The sequence below is a fragment of the Strix aluco genome, unplaced genomic scaffold, assembly GCF_031877795.1.
Source record: "Strix aluco isolate bStrAlu1 unplaced genomic scaffold, bStrAlu1.hap1 H_1, whole genome shotgun sequence".
NCBI classification, from domain to species: domain Eukaryota; kingdom Metazoa; phylum Chordata; class Aves; order Strigiformes; family Strigidae; genus Strix; species Strix aluco.
Genome location: NW_027436666.1, coordinates 1,772,890 through 1,787,848, shown reverse-complemented (window position 1 = coordinate 1,787,848; position 14,959 = coordinate 1,772,890). Strand labels below are relative to the sequence as shown.

Sequence of the window (14,959 nt, the reverse complement as noted above, 5' to 3'; positions counted from 1 at the left end):
TCTGATTTATGTATTTTATTTGCCAAAATGACACATTGAAGTAGTAGTTTTTCCATGATAAGATTATTTTCCTTTACTGTATTAAACTGTTCATACACAAGATTACTTTCCTAATGCCAGATGAGAAAAGTAACATTAAGTTACACTGATTTTCATGCTTCAACTTGAATTTTAATAGAAACATAGTTTAGGTCATTTTTCTTAGTACTTAGAATCTCATCTACCCTTCATGTCTTACCAGGAAAATCAGAAATGTAATTAGTGACAAATACATTTTGCTACTGTGCTCAAGTTGTTTTAATTTTTATAAATTTATTTTTTAGAATTAAAAAGCCTGCAAAAAGTGCAGGTACTATGAACTCTACTGTGTATTGGCACCTCATCTGTACCGAGGAGGTAACTTTGGCACCAGCTGGTCCAGCCTCTCCTGTGGTGGGAGACTCTGAGCATGCACTGGAACAGGGGTGAGGTCAGGGACTTCCGGCTCGGTTCCATCTTCCCACCCCTAGAAGGAAATAAAACCTGCCTCTTTTACTCATCTTCCAGTTTTAAACAAGAAAATCCCAACTGTCTTATAATTAATTCATGTCTTTGTAGCACAAGGTACGATTTTGAAAAAAACAGCTCTTAAAACGTTCATCTTCTGAATAGCAGCTTCAAAATAAAAACTAGGTACAGAGCCTTGCAGGCCAATTTTGAGACCATAAGTCATGTAATTAATTAGCTAAGGAATGTTACTGATGACTTAAAAACCAACCCAAAAAATACAACCAACTAAAAAGAAAACAAAGTACTTGTGTGAATGGAAACAGTGAAGGACAGTGCTAAATGAGTTCTGCTGTATTCCATGGTCAGCAAGGTTCTCTTCAATTAAAACGTTTCCCTTCAGTAATGACTGACCTGCAAAGCACTTGCTATTCATGACCAATTACAAAAACCAATACAGAATGAAGGAAGATGTTTTGAGTTATAAAGCTGTCTTAACCGTTTTGTAAGTGTGAATTCTAAAAAGTCTTTTATTTAAAAAATAGCTCTTCACAGATTCTTCTTGTATCCTGTGGGGATGTGACGCTGTGGCCTTCTGTTCTGGAGTCTGTGAAAATTTCATAGTCATTCCCTCCCTGAAAACAGAAAAGGAAAAAAGCAGAAGAGAATTTTATTTAAGGTATAGTCACAGTCTTGGAGTGGAAGAGGGACACACAAAGGAAATTAAAGAAGGGACATAACAGTTACAGAAAGAAGGGATTTTTCACAAGGGCATGTAGTGATAGGATGCGGAGTAGGGGTTTTAAACTGACAGAGGGTAGATTTAGATTAGATACGAGGAAGAAATTCTTCCCTGTGAGGGTGGTGAGACACTGGCACAGGTTGCCCAGAGACGCTGTGGCTGCCCCCTCCCTGGAAGGGTTCAAGGCCAGGTTGGACGGGGCTTTGAGCAACCTGGGCTAGTGGAAGGTGTCCCTGCCCATGGCAGGGGGGTTGGGACTAGATGATCTTTAAGGTCCCTTCCAACCCAAACCATTCTGTGGTAACACAATCATGTCTGAGATGTCTTCCAAAAAGCTAAAAAAACGGGAACCACCATTTTGAGATTTTGCATAATGTGTTTCTATTCTAGCACACCTGTACTGAAACTTCTGCTGAACACCACAACCACATGCATGAGAACTTCCTGACCCGCACGGCAGTGGTGGTAATGAAGGAGTAGAGCTCTCAGTGTAAGTTTAGCCATGTTCCTAGTTTTGTATAGCAACCCAGTACTGACTTTTAAAAGTTGTTTACTTGTCAATATTAGGGAGTAAAGCTTGTTACAGAACACTACACCAGCATGTGGTACTTATAACTCACTTGCATTACCCTCTTCCTTCCAACTTGATTTTCTTTCCTTTTAGTTAAATCATTAAGACTGTTGCTCCTTCAGTACTGCACTAGTGTTTTGGTCTTGCTAGCTACTGGTCTGATGTGACATTTGTAACTGGTTTCTAATCACAGGAGAGCAATGAAAGATCCTTTCACAGCTGGCTCAGGGAACAAAGGTGCTGCCACCTGCATGAGCAGAGATCCCCGAAAGCCACAGCTTCGTGCACTACAGGAAGCAGTTATCTGCTTTTTGTAGGTTGCTTGCCATGCTGCCTTCCAGTGAGTCAGCAGCGACTCCTGCTACTTCAAAACCCTGAAAATGCTGCACTGTCAATTACAGGGTTTAAAATCAACTGTCCGTAAACTCTATGCCAGAGGGACTGGTGATTACAACAGGTGATTACTTCTGCAGCTGGTGTCAACGGGGGAAAAAACACTTTAATTTAAAGCCTGTCTTTTTCTTATAAAACTTGGCCTTTTTAAATTTATTAAGCTATAGTTTTTTGTAATTTATAAAACTGTAAGTTCCTATAAAACTAAGCCTATTCATGTAAAACTTAGCCTGACACCGTCCCTTGGCCATGTTCAGATAACTTTGATTTCCTCCAAGTCCGTGTGCTTGGAGCTCTGGTCAGGTCTCTGCTCAGTGTGTTCAAAAGCCTCTGAATCACCCACCCTGTGGAGTTGTTTAGCTGTGACACAGGACAGGGATTACGTACAACTCCAGCTCCTCAACGTGGAGACAGAGTGTTTAGCAAAAGAACAGTATTAAATCCAATGGAAAACAAATACATTTAATAAACACCAGCCACCAAGAAGCATCAATCTACAGTAACCAAACAGGATAATCAGTTTTATGTAGTCACATCACCTAGGTTTCTAATATAATTACAGAAGTTCAGTTTAAAAACATACTCTATCAAGTCTGTCAGGAACACTGTGTTCACGTCAGGAAGCAGAATAAAAATCTGTGCTCGTGGCTATGTCCCAGCATTACGCTGACCAGTAACACACAGCCACTTAAACACGGACACGTAGTATGGTCTGACTTCAATTCTTGTCAGGCAGAAGGCGACTGTTTAGAACCTAGAGTACTTGTGGTTTAAAACAGAAGCTCTGAAATGTATATCCAAAACAACGTACTCACTGGCATAGTCTTATCTCCAAAGAAATAAATAGTCTTGTATCCATCATCGGCAATGACTCCTAAGCAGTACCTCTTATCCCAGCCATCTGGGAACACATCGAAGCTTATCTGGCCTCCTAGGATAGACATGAACCAAGCAAACTTTGTTTTATTGTAAGAACACATTTCTGAGGGGAGAGTAAGTGAGAAAACCTAAACTGGGTAAGATTTTTGGTAGAGGGAGCTTTGCAGAAGTCACAGAAATGTTACGAGACCCTGGAGTTAAGCCTTACGAGTACAGAAAGTGTTTTATTGGGTATCAGTTATTGCAGTTGTGATTTACAGATTATTATTTACCCATTAAACAAATGTGAAAGTCTAAGCATGCTCCCAAACACTCACTGCTCTCAAACGGAACCTATTTTTAAAAATTACACTTAATCTTTCTACTTTTAGAAAGAAACTACATGAATGAATACAGGCATCAGTGTATGTACAGCCATAAAGTCTTATGCAAAGACTTTCTAAAGCTTTCAGAACAGAAAAAGGAGGAAATCAGCCTTTTTAACACAGCCTAACAGGAGTTGTCCTGTTCCAGTTCTGATCCTTGGACTTCACCGATACACAAAAACGTGATTCCCAGTTGAAGCGGGTGTCAAAAAGGTATTTACAACATGCTTTAGGAGAGCCATAGCGCAGTTCATTCCTGCTTAGTGCCTCAATACCACAGCACTAACAGCAACCATGCTTGTTTATAATTCTGAAAAATAATAAAAGGCAAGAATGCAGTAATATATTGGGGGAGAGGGGAAAAAAATGCATGGAAAATTAATTCCCCCTTATTATCACTTTTCTCTTTAAGCTTGCGCTTGCTTTTGGATTTTCTTTCCTTCCTCCCACACAATGCAGCTAGAGAGCTGAAGAACCAAGGGAACAGTACTGATGTAGTATTTCTGATCAAAATTGATTCGCAGGAACAACTCTTGACTAATCAGAAGCATGTAATATGTTTCAAAATGAGCAGAATCAGTCACACAACTGACATTAAAGGACAATTGAACTGAAGACAAGCAATGAAGTTCTCTTTGTTGATGGATTTCAATTAAAATGTACCAAATGAAAGCCTAAGAGGAAAGAAGAGGCTTAGTCCTGCATGCAATGTCTGCAACCACCCCCAGAGAGATAACTGTCACACAAAGGAGATAGGACATGTCATAGCTGTAAGAGGATATGACTTAAGTAAAATTTAAATTAAATGATGTTTAAAATTAAATGCTTTTAATGTGATACCTATAGAAAATGTGAGGCCTTTTCCTGCAAATTCTCTTCGTAAATCAGCTACAAATTTCTCTCTTATATGTTCCTTCTGTTAAAAAAAAAACAAAACCAAAACAAAACACCAGTTACATGCTGTGTTAATTCATCAATAAAAAGATAACCTAAAAAAATATCCAAAGGTCTAAGTACCAGGACTAGGGTGACATAGATACATTTTATTATTACTGAAAGCATGCTGAGAATATTTCCACTTTAATGTGTTACTGACTTGTAAAAATGAGAGCAAGACTTCACATACATCTGCTTTTCTATCTGAAAATCTTAGAATACTAAGGAAGTATGCTTCAACTCCTGGTAAAATTCAGTTTGACAAATGGGGAGACTGAGCCATAGAAGAATCTCAAAACTGGTACCCATCTTCTGATGCCATATACTCCAGAAAGGGTATTTTCAGAATGCCTTGGGCCTAGCTATCTTTCAGCATCCATTAACTGAGTCACAGAAAAAAGTTGCTTTTGAGGAATTAGATTTCAGTTTTTCTATCAGGTCAGAAACAGTTGTTATGGTGTAGCAGGGAACAGAACTCTGATACCATGGCTCAGATTCTGAGCAGTCTCACACATTTAGCTGTGTACCAATGAAAATAAATGGTGGATAGTTTGACCTCAGTTTTTAAATTCTGCTTTAAAAGAGTTGACAAGAAAAGGAGTATTTTTTTGTTGATTTGAACGGATAGAGGCTGGTATACTGAAAAGCACCCAAGTGTGGTTTTATCTACAACAGGGTTTTTCAGGAACCCCATGTATAGAGGGTAGGATGGTCAGTACTCTGGATATAGGGTTAAAAGAAACATGAGCCAAACCCACCCCTTCTGCAAGTAATCATCCTTAGCTATTGCAACAAAAAAACCCCTATTATATATTTCCTGAAGTCTGAATGAAGAAGTTTTAGTTAAACCACATGGAAGTGATTAAAACGAGAAAAACTGCACAATGTATAGAAGCTTTTTAAAATTCATAACCTGGCCATAACTGCCTCTTCCAGAAGAGTTGGATAGTTTTCAAGAGTTGTAACTCACTTTATCAAGTTCATAGAACTCAACTCGTTCTTCCTGGCTGCAGCTTCTTCCAATGGGGGACACATTTAACATCCCGTTTCGGAACTCAATGAAAGTGCCCCTGAAAAAGAATCGATTAATGAAACAGAAAACAATGAAAAATTGCTCAAAATACTATCACAATGAATTTTCATTTAATTCTGAAGACAATGGGCATCAGATGTCTCCTTCAGCCTCATTGTATGCAAAAACCCCCAAACACATAGGAAACTCTGGCATCAAGGAGTCTTTTGGACTTTTATTTGAATCTGGCAACCTCAACATCATCCTTACCGCCTTTTAAAAGTATGATTTGGTTTTAAAAGTATGACTGGAGCATCCTGTCAACCCGATTCTCAGACCCTGACAAGCCAGCCTGTCAGCTTTGGGGTGAAGCAGCAAAATGGAGAGCGACCTTGGCGGTGTTTCTAGGTGGCCTGGCAGACGGTCCGCGTCAACCGCATTAATGTCTTGTGCAGCTGCACCCTCTCGTGTCACATAATGCTGAGCTGACTGCACGCTCCTCATCTCTGGAAAACGTTATGCTGCTGAATTCCAAACACGCCAAGGAAATACTCCTGCTTCAAAACTGAACTTCCTTCCCTCTTAAATAAAAATGCTGAATCAGTATTTCAAACCCTGTGCTCCAGCTGGGAGCTTGTCTTTGTATGCCTAGACTGAGCTGTTTCACGTATACAGTGTTCCTAAAACACGAATTACTCGGTTTCTGCTGAGCAGCCTGCTTTACATACTGATGCTCAACACTACAACATGGAGAATATGGTGACACCGAGATGTGTGTATGCACAGACCTTTTCTTTGGCAGTTTAATCTTCGCAATGTAACTCAGGCAGTAGTTGATTACATCTTGAAGTATGTCCTCGCCCAGGTAGCCCTGAATGTTCTAACAAAATAAACAGCATTCAACCAAAGGTCCAAAATTTGAGATTCTAAAAACAAGTCACAAGGAAAACACCAACAGTGGATAATCAGGCATGGGTAGTACCACAAAGAAACATGCCTTCAGGAAGTAACTCGCAGTTGATGCACACATGGTACTAACTAAAGGCTCTCATTTTTAATTTTGTTTACTTTGTGTTTTTTAAACCGTAACTCCAAACTCTCATTTAATAAGCTCCCTACTAGTACCTGCTTTAGAAGGAAACAGTGTGGCCCAAAGACAGCAGACCTAAATAAAAAATTGCAGTTAATGTCTACCATAGCCAAGCATGAAGAAATGGAGATCATTACTGCAGTAAACTGGAAACCACTGCTCAAATCAGCAATTTCAGCCAGGTTCTCTTATATTTTTAATCATCTCCATTACTTATGTTGAACCAATGAAGATGATTAGGGTATCTAGAATCAGATGTATATTAATTTAGAGTATTTACCGTCTAGCTTATACAGCACATCACAGTGTGCACCCTGAATTAATACTAAAAAGCAGCTACAAGAGATCTACCAGAAACTTCTGAACCCTAAGACCCAACAGACATCAGCTGTGAAATGCCATATTCCACAGGACCTCCAGGAGCAGAGGGCTTGGCCACATTTCCTAGGGGTAAGCTGAGGGAAAGGCTGTTCCAGGATTTTCACTGTTCTTTTTTGATCAGACACTCCAATAGCTTTTGGTTTGGAGAATACCCCAAAGAATAAAGCCCAAGGTGCAGATTGTCATTACATGAATCAGAGCGCCAAATGAATGATCTGCTACAGAAGTAACCCATGAAAACAGCAGCGATTAGTTAGAAGGGTGATCACAGAGGACTGCAGTATAGTGACAAAGCAAAATCTTGTTTAGAAAACTTCTCTTTCACATTACTGGAAATTTCACACTTACCTGCTTGCTCAAGAATTTCCCATCTTTGTAAGCTACAAGACCGTTTTCTGGGAAAACGTAGTCAAATTTTTCAACCACTACAACCAAACAAAAAGACAGTAACTAGTAACTTCCCCTGTATGTTTAATGCAGAATTAGGTTAAAAGACAGCAAACATTACATCATAAAGCATGAAAGATTCAGCAGCATAACACCGAGCACAAGATCAAAGCCACTCTCATTTCTCTCCAAGATTAACACACACCTCAAATCACATGAAGTCTTTCCATTAAGTTATCTGTCTTTTTGCTTAAAGGCTCCTCCTCTCCTGCAAGTACATCTTTACATTAAATGTAAGGAAGTGACCGGACACTTCAAATGTACAAAAACCTGGCACACAGCCTGGCTAGAGAGCAAATCAAATACCACCACTGTGGGTTGGTTTTCTCGATGTTACTAATCTACAGTAGATGTACGAGAGCTGTGAGACTCTTAGGGCAATGCGAGATGATGTGGCTTACTGGAGACCACCTGTAAGCCAAACAAATTGTGAGTTATTTGGGCATTACAGAAGGCTATCAGTGGCATCAATTAAGTAAAGACCATTAAAGACAGCTTTTTATACAGAAAAGGAAATGCCTCTCAAAGGACTAAAGCAAGAGTCCATCTCTGCATTGTAACCGCAGTTAATAAAACCAGATCCTTCAGGGATGTGCTTGACAGCTGAGCAGCCTGCACACCTATCTTATGTACAGAATTCCATTTTAAAAAGACAATGTTAAAATGCCCTCCTTCACAAAGTCGGGATTTCACTTTAATAACTTCACGTTAATAAGACACCGAGATATCTGTAAAACGCAAACACGGGTTGCAGTTTCTAAATGCTTGTAAAAACCTTTTAATAGATTGAGTGCAACAACAAAAACAGGGGAAAAGTTAAAAGCAAGGAAGGAGGAGAACAAACAGGGTTTAACCTACATTTACCCTTCACAACTTCCTGGTAAGCAATTCAGTGCAAGGGATTGCATCAGCTGCTGTCCTTACCGTCATCGCCAAGCTGCTCCTTAATCTTTTCAAAATCTGAACCACCCACGACTCCAACTTTCACCTTCTGACGCAACTTCTGCAGAAACGCGGCCATCTCTGCCGTGATTTTCTGGATTCCAAAATAAAATAATTAGCCTTGTCAGCATTCTAATCAGGAGACCAGCATCTCTATTCCGCAGTCATTATTACAGACCAGCCGTTCTGTGCAGATCTTTAAGAAAAGGGGAGGAATTTTTTTTGCCTTAAACGGCAAAGTTTGCACATCAAGCATCGCGGAAACGGATGGGGAATCCGCCGCGCCAGCTAACAGCCCGTAACGCGGGCCTGTGCCGCTCAGTGCCGGGCCGCGCTCCGGGCCCGGGCCGCCGGCACCAACACCCCTGGACTAGGCCCCGCCCGCCGAGAGCCGCCCCTCAGCACCCCGCAGCCCCGGCCCCGGCCCCGCCGCCCCCGGGACCGGCCTGTCGCGGGGCGGTGAGGGTCCCGTCCACGTCGAAGAGGCAGAGCGCGGCGCGCGGCGGCGCCATGGCGCCCGCCCGGGGCAGCGGAAGCGGGGCCGCGCGCTCCCGCCGCGGGGGACGCCGGGAAGCGGGAGGGGTGGGGTTCGTCCCCTGCCGCCGGGCCGCGCGGGGGCGCTCGCGGGAGGCGCCGCGCGGCGGCTGGAGGTGGCGGCGCGGAGGCCGGCGGGGCCACGGCGATGGTGAGCGGCGCGGGCGCGGCGCCGGGGGGGGGCCCTGCCGCCGGGGGGGGGCCCTGCCGCCGGGGGGGGGCTGCCCCCGCCTTCCCCTCCTTCCCCTCCTTCCCCTCCTCTTCCCGTGCCCCGGGGCCGCCCGTGGGGCGCCGGCAGCACGTGTGGGCCGCGAGCGGCTGCGGCCGCCTCTGTGGGGAGCGGCGGGCCCCGCGCGCGGCGCGTAACGGCCGAGCGAGGGCCCCGGGGAGGGCGGGCGGCGCCCGCGGCAGCGCCGTGCCGGCGGCGGGGCCGGGAGCTGGCGGGCCCGTGCGCCGCGTTCGCCGTCCCGCCAGGCCCGGAGCTGGCCCCCGGCGGGCTCCCGAGCGGTGGCTCCCGGGCCGTGAGCGCCGCCGCCCGCGGCAGGGCTTGGCCTCGCACCTCCCGGCGGCGGCGGGTGTGCTGCAGCGGGCCGGCAGCGCGTGGCTCCCCACTGCCTGCTGCCCGCTCTCCTGCTTCGGGTTGCTCACGCTCTCCTCCCCTTCATCGGGCTTAGTCCACTTCTTTCCGTTTCCCTGAAATTGTCACGGAGACGGTTATTTAACGTTTCGCTGCCTAGCAGCCCCAGGCTCTCTTCCCCTCTTCACTTAGAAGTAACCTGTGGTGCTGCTGCGTTCGCGTCGATGCTGCCCCGAAGGAGGCAGGGGATGCCGCAAGGCTGCGTTCAGTAAAGCCGGCTGTGCTCTCATCAGCTGTGTTATCAGAAGTATTTTCCCTCTTCGTCTGCAGGGAGGGATGCGAGCACGAATACCAGTTTCCTAATGTAACACTAGTTTTAAGTATAAGGTTACAGTGAGCTGGGGCTTATGCTTCCTGTCTTTAAGTGCCTAAGGAACAGACTGAGTTTAATGTGATTCAGTTATAAAGAACACTCAAGTGATGACCTGTGGGAATATTTCCTTATAGGCTAGGCTCTGCAGAATTCGGACTAAAGTCTGCTTGGCACCATCTTTTGGGAGATGTCTACAAAAGGAGCTCTGGACAAGGCCATGGATAAAGGAAGATGTTCGCCCACCCTGTTCTTTGGGTACATGGGAGTGTTTGCAGTCACAAAGCCAGCGAGTTAATGGTGTTCATAATCATCTCAGGAGACAGCAAGAGCCATCTGTGCGTCTGTGCCATTCAGCCCCTGCTGCTGTGGTCCAACAAAAGGCTGTGGATGAGAAAACAGAAGAGTTCAAGCTGGTCTACAGGTTTCCGGGGATTAAGTACTGCCGGGTACTGTCCAGGCTGAAGCTGTTACAGACTGCCACCACCATGGTCATGCTGCCGCCCATCTGCTACCTCTATCTGCAAGACCAGGTTTCTCTGAATATCTTCTTATATACAACTGGCATTGCGGTCTTTGCTGGTGCAATGCTGTATGGTATGAGCTACTTTTTCAGACGAATTATTGGATTAATCTACTTAAATGAAACTGGCCGTACTGTCAAAGTGGCCCACTTGACATTTTGGGGAAGACGGAACGACATTTACTGCCCCACAGAGTCAGTGATGACTTTGGATGAAGTTGGAGATAGCAAGAGGGAGCTACTTCTTCAGTTCAAACGCTATAATAGTACAGATATTTTATATTTTACAATTAAGTTTGGCCAGATTGTAGACAGACAGAAGTTTAGTCAAATATTTGGAGAACTTGAGTGATACATCAGCTAATTTCAAGTGATTTTCCATGTTGCGTGTTCATTGTGCTTATTGTGTGACGTTTAATTAGTTTACCAAACTGACATACTTCTGTCATTTTACTATGCAAAGCCTGCCAGTAAGTGCACTCAGTGTAGAACGTAAAAATGGTAAAGAACAATCCAACAGACTAAATGTCTTTGCAGCTTAAGGTGCGAGCAGTGTCAGTTCCGTGTCGCAGTCAGTGATGTGCATGGTGCAGTGTCGCCAGCAGCTCTGAGACTGAACTGTCCCCCTGGGAAGGTGCAGTAGGAGGCCGAGTTACCGATGCTGACCCTGACTGCTTCAGCTGGCCTCTTAGATTGTTTTGAAACAGGAAGAACTCTTGGAGTGACATGCACTAACTCTACCAGAGCATGCTCACTTTAAATTAATTGTTTCTTTTAGTGAATTTTAGGTTGACTGGGAAGCCTTTCGAAATTGAAACTTGTCTTATACCTACATATAATAACGCTGGATATGAGAGAGACATGCTCATGCATTAATGGAATCAAGATAACTGGCAAGAAGGTATAAAAGGCGTGAGGTGTGTGGGGTCTCTTGGCAAGGACTTCCAGGATGTGAACCTAACGGAGCAAAGCAAGGGTCCATGTTGACAGTTCAGCTGTAAGGGTAAGTTAGAGACTGGGACAGCATTTCAGGAGCCTCTCATAGAAATTGCTTTCCCATTGGAAAAGGAAAAACATACCTAAACGATGGTGCTGTGAATTACAGGGACAGTCTGTGATCCTTGGTCAGTTTGGATCCTAATGATCATCTGAAAATTTGGAACTACTTGTCCTTCTTGGCATATATTCGTGTTTGTTTTGTATGTGCAAAATGATGTTTAATCAATGCTGTAACACTTGAGTTGCAAAAGCTTCAGTAAACGTTACCAAAATTATCTTAGGCTATGTGAATTAAACCATCTTCTGTGAAGATTACCATATAGCCTGGGAAACAAGTCATCTGTGTCCCTTGGTGTGTTTACTGATTTGAGCATATTTGAACATCAAAAGCTCTGTTGCCAACTACACTTTCCACTCCCCACTCCTCCAATCTGGGTTTACCTAGAATGAAAAAAGGTAAGACATCTAAAAGCTGTGTTGAATTAAGGCTGAAAATATGTGTACTTTGTATTCTGTTGAACTTGCAGGGTTGGCCACCTCAGCACCCATGTCTGTGAAGGACAGTGGTCTTAGCTGTGGTGTTAGTGTGACTCATTCTTTTCTAAAACCAAAACCTCAGTAGAAAGGAAGAGCAGGATTTAAACCCGGGAAAGAATCAAACCTGATCACTTGTAACATGTAAAACTTTTTTTGAATTGTCAGAAGCAAGTTAACTCCTTACACTGCTCTTCTAGCTGCTGCTTCATTTGAAACTGGCGAATAAACTGACCCCCACCAGTAGAGAAGTTTGGAGTGTTCTTTTCCCTGTTTCTTCCTCACGTGTATTGAAACCTCTGTCTCTTGGCAGAGCAGCAGATGCAGGTAAGTAAAGTCGCTGTTTAAGTGCACGGGCTAACCCTGATTTACTATTTATTCGTGTTGAACTTTTCCTAATGGGGGCTCCACTAGTTTAAATTTTGGCCGATAGTGTGTGGTACAGCAATATCGAAAGGAAAAGAGAAATGGTCCTTGGCTTAAACACCACGGCAGCAAACTACAGTGGACTGTATGCATACACCATGTTTTTTGGAGGCTTATCTTCATAAGAATGTATTTAATATGCACTAATGATTCAGTTTAGACATGTACTAGGTGTAAAATAAAAAGCCCTGGAGAAGTTCAATTATAAATATTTTATTTAATAATATTGATTACACATGAGATGTCATTTGTTATGAATCTGTGTACAGTTACTAGTTACACCATGACGTGTAGTTAAGTATTTGTTTAAACATTTATTTGGCACTGTCCACAGTATGCTGTAAACAATATTAACTTTATATGCTTCGGCTGCAGTGCTTTCTATGTATTCTCTAACATGATTTCATCAACATGTTGTACACAATTATACAGTTACTGAGTGTCAGTAAAAATTATAAAAACACCTAGAGTATTCATAATAAAAGTGAAGATGTGGTAAGACTTCAACTTACTGGACCTTTGCTTCTGTAAAAGTACAAGACTTGCTAGAGACATTTACTAAAACTACTGCACTGATATGTTTAACAAAGTAATTCCCAAAATGCTGTCGGATACAGTTCTTGGTTTGACTCTCCTCTTGCTGATAATATGCTTACGAGGACAGCGATGACAGTGAGGTTTTGTTGAACACCAGTTTACCAGTCCTTCCCCCCAACTTCTACAGCCTCTGTTCAAAAACCTGCTCAGGTTCTGACCAGCTGGTACCAGAATTCTGGTTTCTGTAGAGAGGTTTACAGAGGTATTATTTTTAAGCTAGCAGAAGTGAGCGTACTTGAGTTTCCCAATACCAGCACTCAAGTTGGGAAAAACATGATTAACACTTCTCAAAGCAGGTAAGAAACCTTTCACATTTTGGTAGCTGTGCTCTGTCTCTTATGTACTTAAAAATTGTGGTCAGATCCTAATAGGGCGACTGTAAAGTCCACTGTGGTCCCTGGTTTTTGGTGCACAACATAAAGTTAAACTTAGTAAGCAAAATTCAGATGCTTGCTAGCCAAGAAAAAAAAAAAAGGCACCAGACCTCGTTCAAGTCAGCCTTAAGCAAACAACAAAGAGCACATAGTAAAGAGATGTCTCAATTCTCTGAAGAGAAACAAATTAATGAACTATTGACACTTTTTGATCCTGTGGCTTTCTAGAAGATCTCTGAAATGTGAATGATTTAGAATAAACTATTAGAACAAAAATAGAATTACTTTGCATTATAAGTGTGCAATTAGAACTAGGCCTTCACTGTAGCGGCTCTGATGTCAGGTAATGGCTAAGGTCAAGCAGTTCTGCTGTAGTTTTACAAAATACCTCAGTATTCATGTAGAACTTGTAATAGATAAATTAATGGCTATTGTGTGTTACAGGCAGATGGTAAAACATCAAATCATCCTAGATGGCTGACAGGTGGAAATAATGTGCTTCACATGATTCTCTAAGCTCTGTCAAGTTACATACTTCAGGGTATAGTTTTCTCTGTACAAGTCTGATTGTAAGAGAAGTCAAAAGTTTTAAAATCCAGGATGAGGAAAAAAGTACTTCAGTTCCACTTAGAGCGCTGCACCTGTGGCTGGGTGCATTAGTGCCTCTGAAGCAGGGTGGGAGGCTGAAGGCTGGGCACAGAGTAGCTGATGGCATCCTGATCCAGTTGGTGGGGCAGACGTCTGTATTCAAGGGAATACAGCTGGAAGCTATTCTGTAAAATACCATACATGGCAGTGGTGGAAAGCAGAGCTTTCCTTGAAACACCGATTTTATTCCAGCTACCATTAGAGAGTGGCACGTTCTGTATGGCAGGTGTGTGGCTTTAAGTGTTATGCTGTACTTGCTGCTGCTTCTGGACACGAGAGTAAATCCGCTGGGATTACCTGTGAAAACGGACTGTACCAGGTCATATTTAGACAATCAGATAGTCAGGGCCATGAATGTAGAGAGGACTCTGCAATTGATATGGCCCAAGCCAGAAGATGGAGGGCCACAGCTCCTACAAATGCACAGTGTGGGACAGCTGTGGGTACCTGCTGGTGACCAGTACCACCGCTCTGCCTGGGTCGAGTTTGCATGGAGCAGCTTGCCTTGGGCAGGATTACAGACAGAACACAAACCTTAGTCTATGACTTTACAGTTATCTTTTAAGTAGAGAAGACATGAATTAATGCAAACTAATTTCATAATCAGCTGTTCAGTGTGAGGGAACTGCTTTTTACTTGAAGTTTGCTAAGATGTCACTGAAAATGTTCAGAAAGAGGTGTGCGTGATGATCCTTGAAGATCAGTGTTGGACGAAAACGAATTGATCTGTCGCCGCAGCCTCCCAGCACAACACCTAAAACAAGAACAGAATACGTCCTCTAGTCATTGCCATCTTTGACAAATATCCAGGTAACGCAGGTCTCCAAATGAGGCTCACTCACTGCGGAGGGGCAGCAGAAGCTCCCCAAATCAGTGCTAACCACACAGTGATGCAGCACTGCTCAGTGGTGCCAAGGGGCCTCAAGCCTCCCAGCAGCTCAGAGGAACACTGCCGGTGCCTGCAGCTGTCCTCTGAAACAGGGGAATGCTGGGACTAACCCCAACGCCAGTGGAAAGACTCCACCCAGCGCAGAGCTCAAACAGCATCCGAAAAGCTGCAACACTCGACTGGTTAAGTACCTCAGTGCCAGAACAAGACACAGTAGTTTCTTTGCAATTTTGTTTTTAAACCA

The 14,959-nt window shown here is 43.5% G+C and overlaps 3 protein-coding genes and 1 long non-coding RNA gene across 6 annotated transcripts in view; 2 read left to right on the top strand and 2 right to left on the bottom strand.

Moving 5' to 3' along the window:
• On the bottom strand, positions 1–8,797 carry LOC141919134 (phosphomannomutase 2). The gene is made up of 8 exons (XM_074814124.1): positions 8,691–8,797; positions 8,227–8,338; positions 7,204–7,280; positions 6,173–6,264; positions 5,343–5,442; positions 4,277–4,352; positions 3,008–3,123; positions 1–1,121 (listed from the first exon to the last, which is right to left on the bottom strand). Exons 1-8 carry the CDS (start codon positions 8,754–8,756, stop codon positions 1,017–1,019), a joined length of 744 nt encoding a protein of 247 aa, XP_074670225.1. The 5' UTR covers positions 8,757–8,797; the 3' UTR covers positions 1–1,016.
• LOC141919137 (uncharacterized) lies at positions 1,045–3,742 on the top strand. Its single transcript, XR_012621882.1, has 3 exons — positions 1,045–1,165; positions 1,619–1,718; positions 3,443–3,742. It is a non-coding gene; the product is annotated as an uncharacterized LOC141919137 (long non-coding RNA).
• A 49-nt stretch (positions 8,798–8,846) lies between the features above and the next one.
• On the top strand, positions 8,847–12,714 carry LOC141919133 (transmembrane protein 186-like). 2 transcript variants are annotated; one of them, XR_012621881.1, is made up of 3 exons: positions 8,847–8,929; positions 9,863–11,251; positions 11,982–12,714. XR_012621881.1 is itself a non-coding variant. In XM_074814123.1 (2 exons), the coding sequence occupies exons 1-2, from the start codon at positions 8,927–8,929 to the stop codon at positions 10,598–10,600; spliced, it is 741 nt and encodes a 246-aa protein (XP_074670224.1). In that variant the 5' UTR covers positions 8,847–8,926; the 3' UTR covers positions 10,601–11,522. The 2 variants fall into 2 exon arrangements, 1 of the variants encoding a protein (XP_074670224.1); XM_074814123.1 differs by lacking the exon at positions 11,982–12,714 and having other exon boundaries at positions 9,863–11,522.
• LOC141919132 (4-aminobutyrate aminotransferase, mitochondrial) overlaps positions 12,405–14,959 on the bottom strand; it is a 57,993-nt gene continuing 55,438 nt past the window's right edge. For both annotated transcript variants that reach the window (XM_074814121.1, XM_074814122.1), the window contains exon 16: positions 12,405–14,580. In XM_074814121.1, coding sequence (XP_074670222.1) covers positions 14,459–14,580 — 122 coding nt within the window. In that variant the 3' untranslated portion in view covers positions 12,405–14,458. The remainder of the gene's footprint in view (positions 14,581–14,959) is intronic.

Coding starts and splice junctions, on each gene's coding strand:
- LOC141919134 (XM_074814124.1), bottom strand. CDS start 8,756: ATGGCGCCGCCGCGCGCCGCGCTCTGCCTCTTCGACGTGGACGGGACC. Junction 8,339..8,690: donor CCCTCACCGCCCCGCGACAG/GCCGGTCCCGGG, acceptor TTTGGAATCCAG/AAAATCACGGCAGAGATGGC. Junction 4,353..5,342: donor AGTTCTATGAACTTGATAAA/GTGAGTTACAAC, acceptor TTTTTTTAACAG/AAGGAACATATAAGAGAGAA.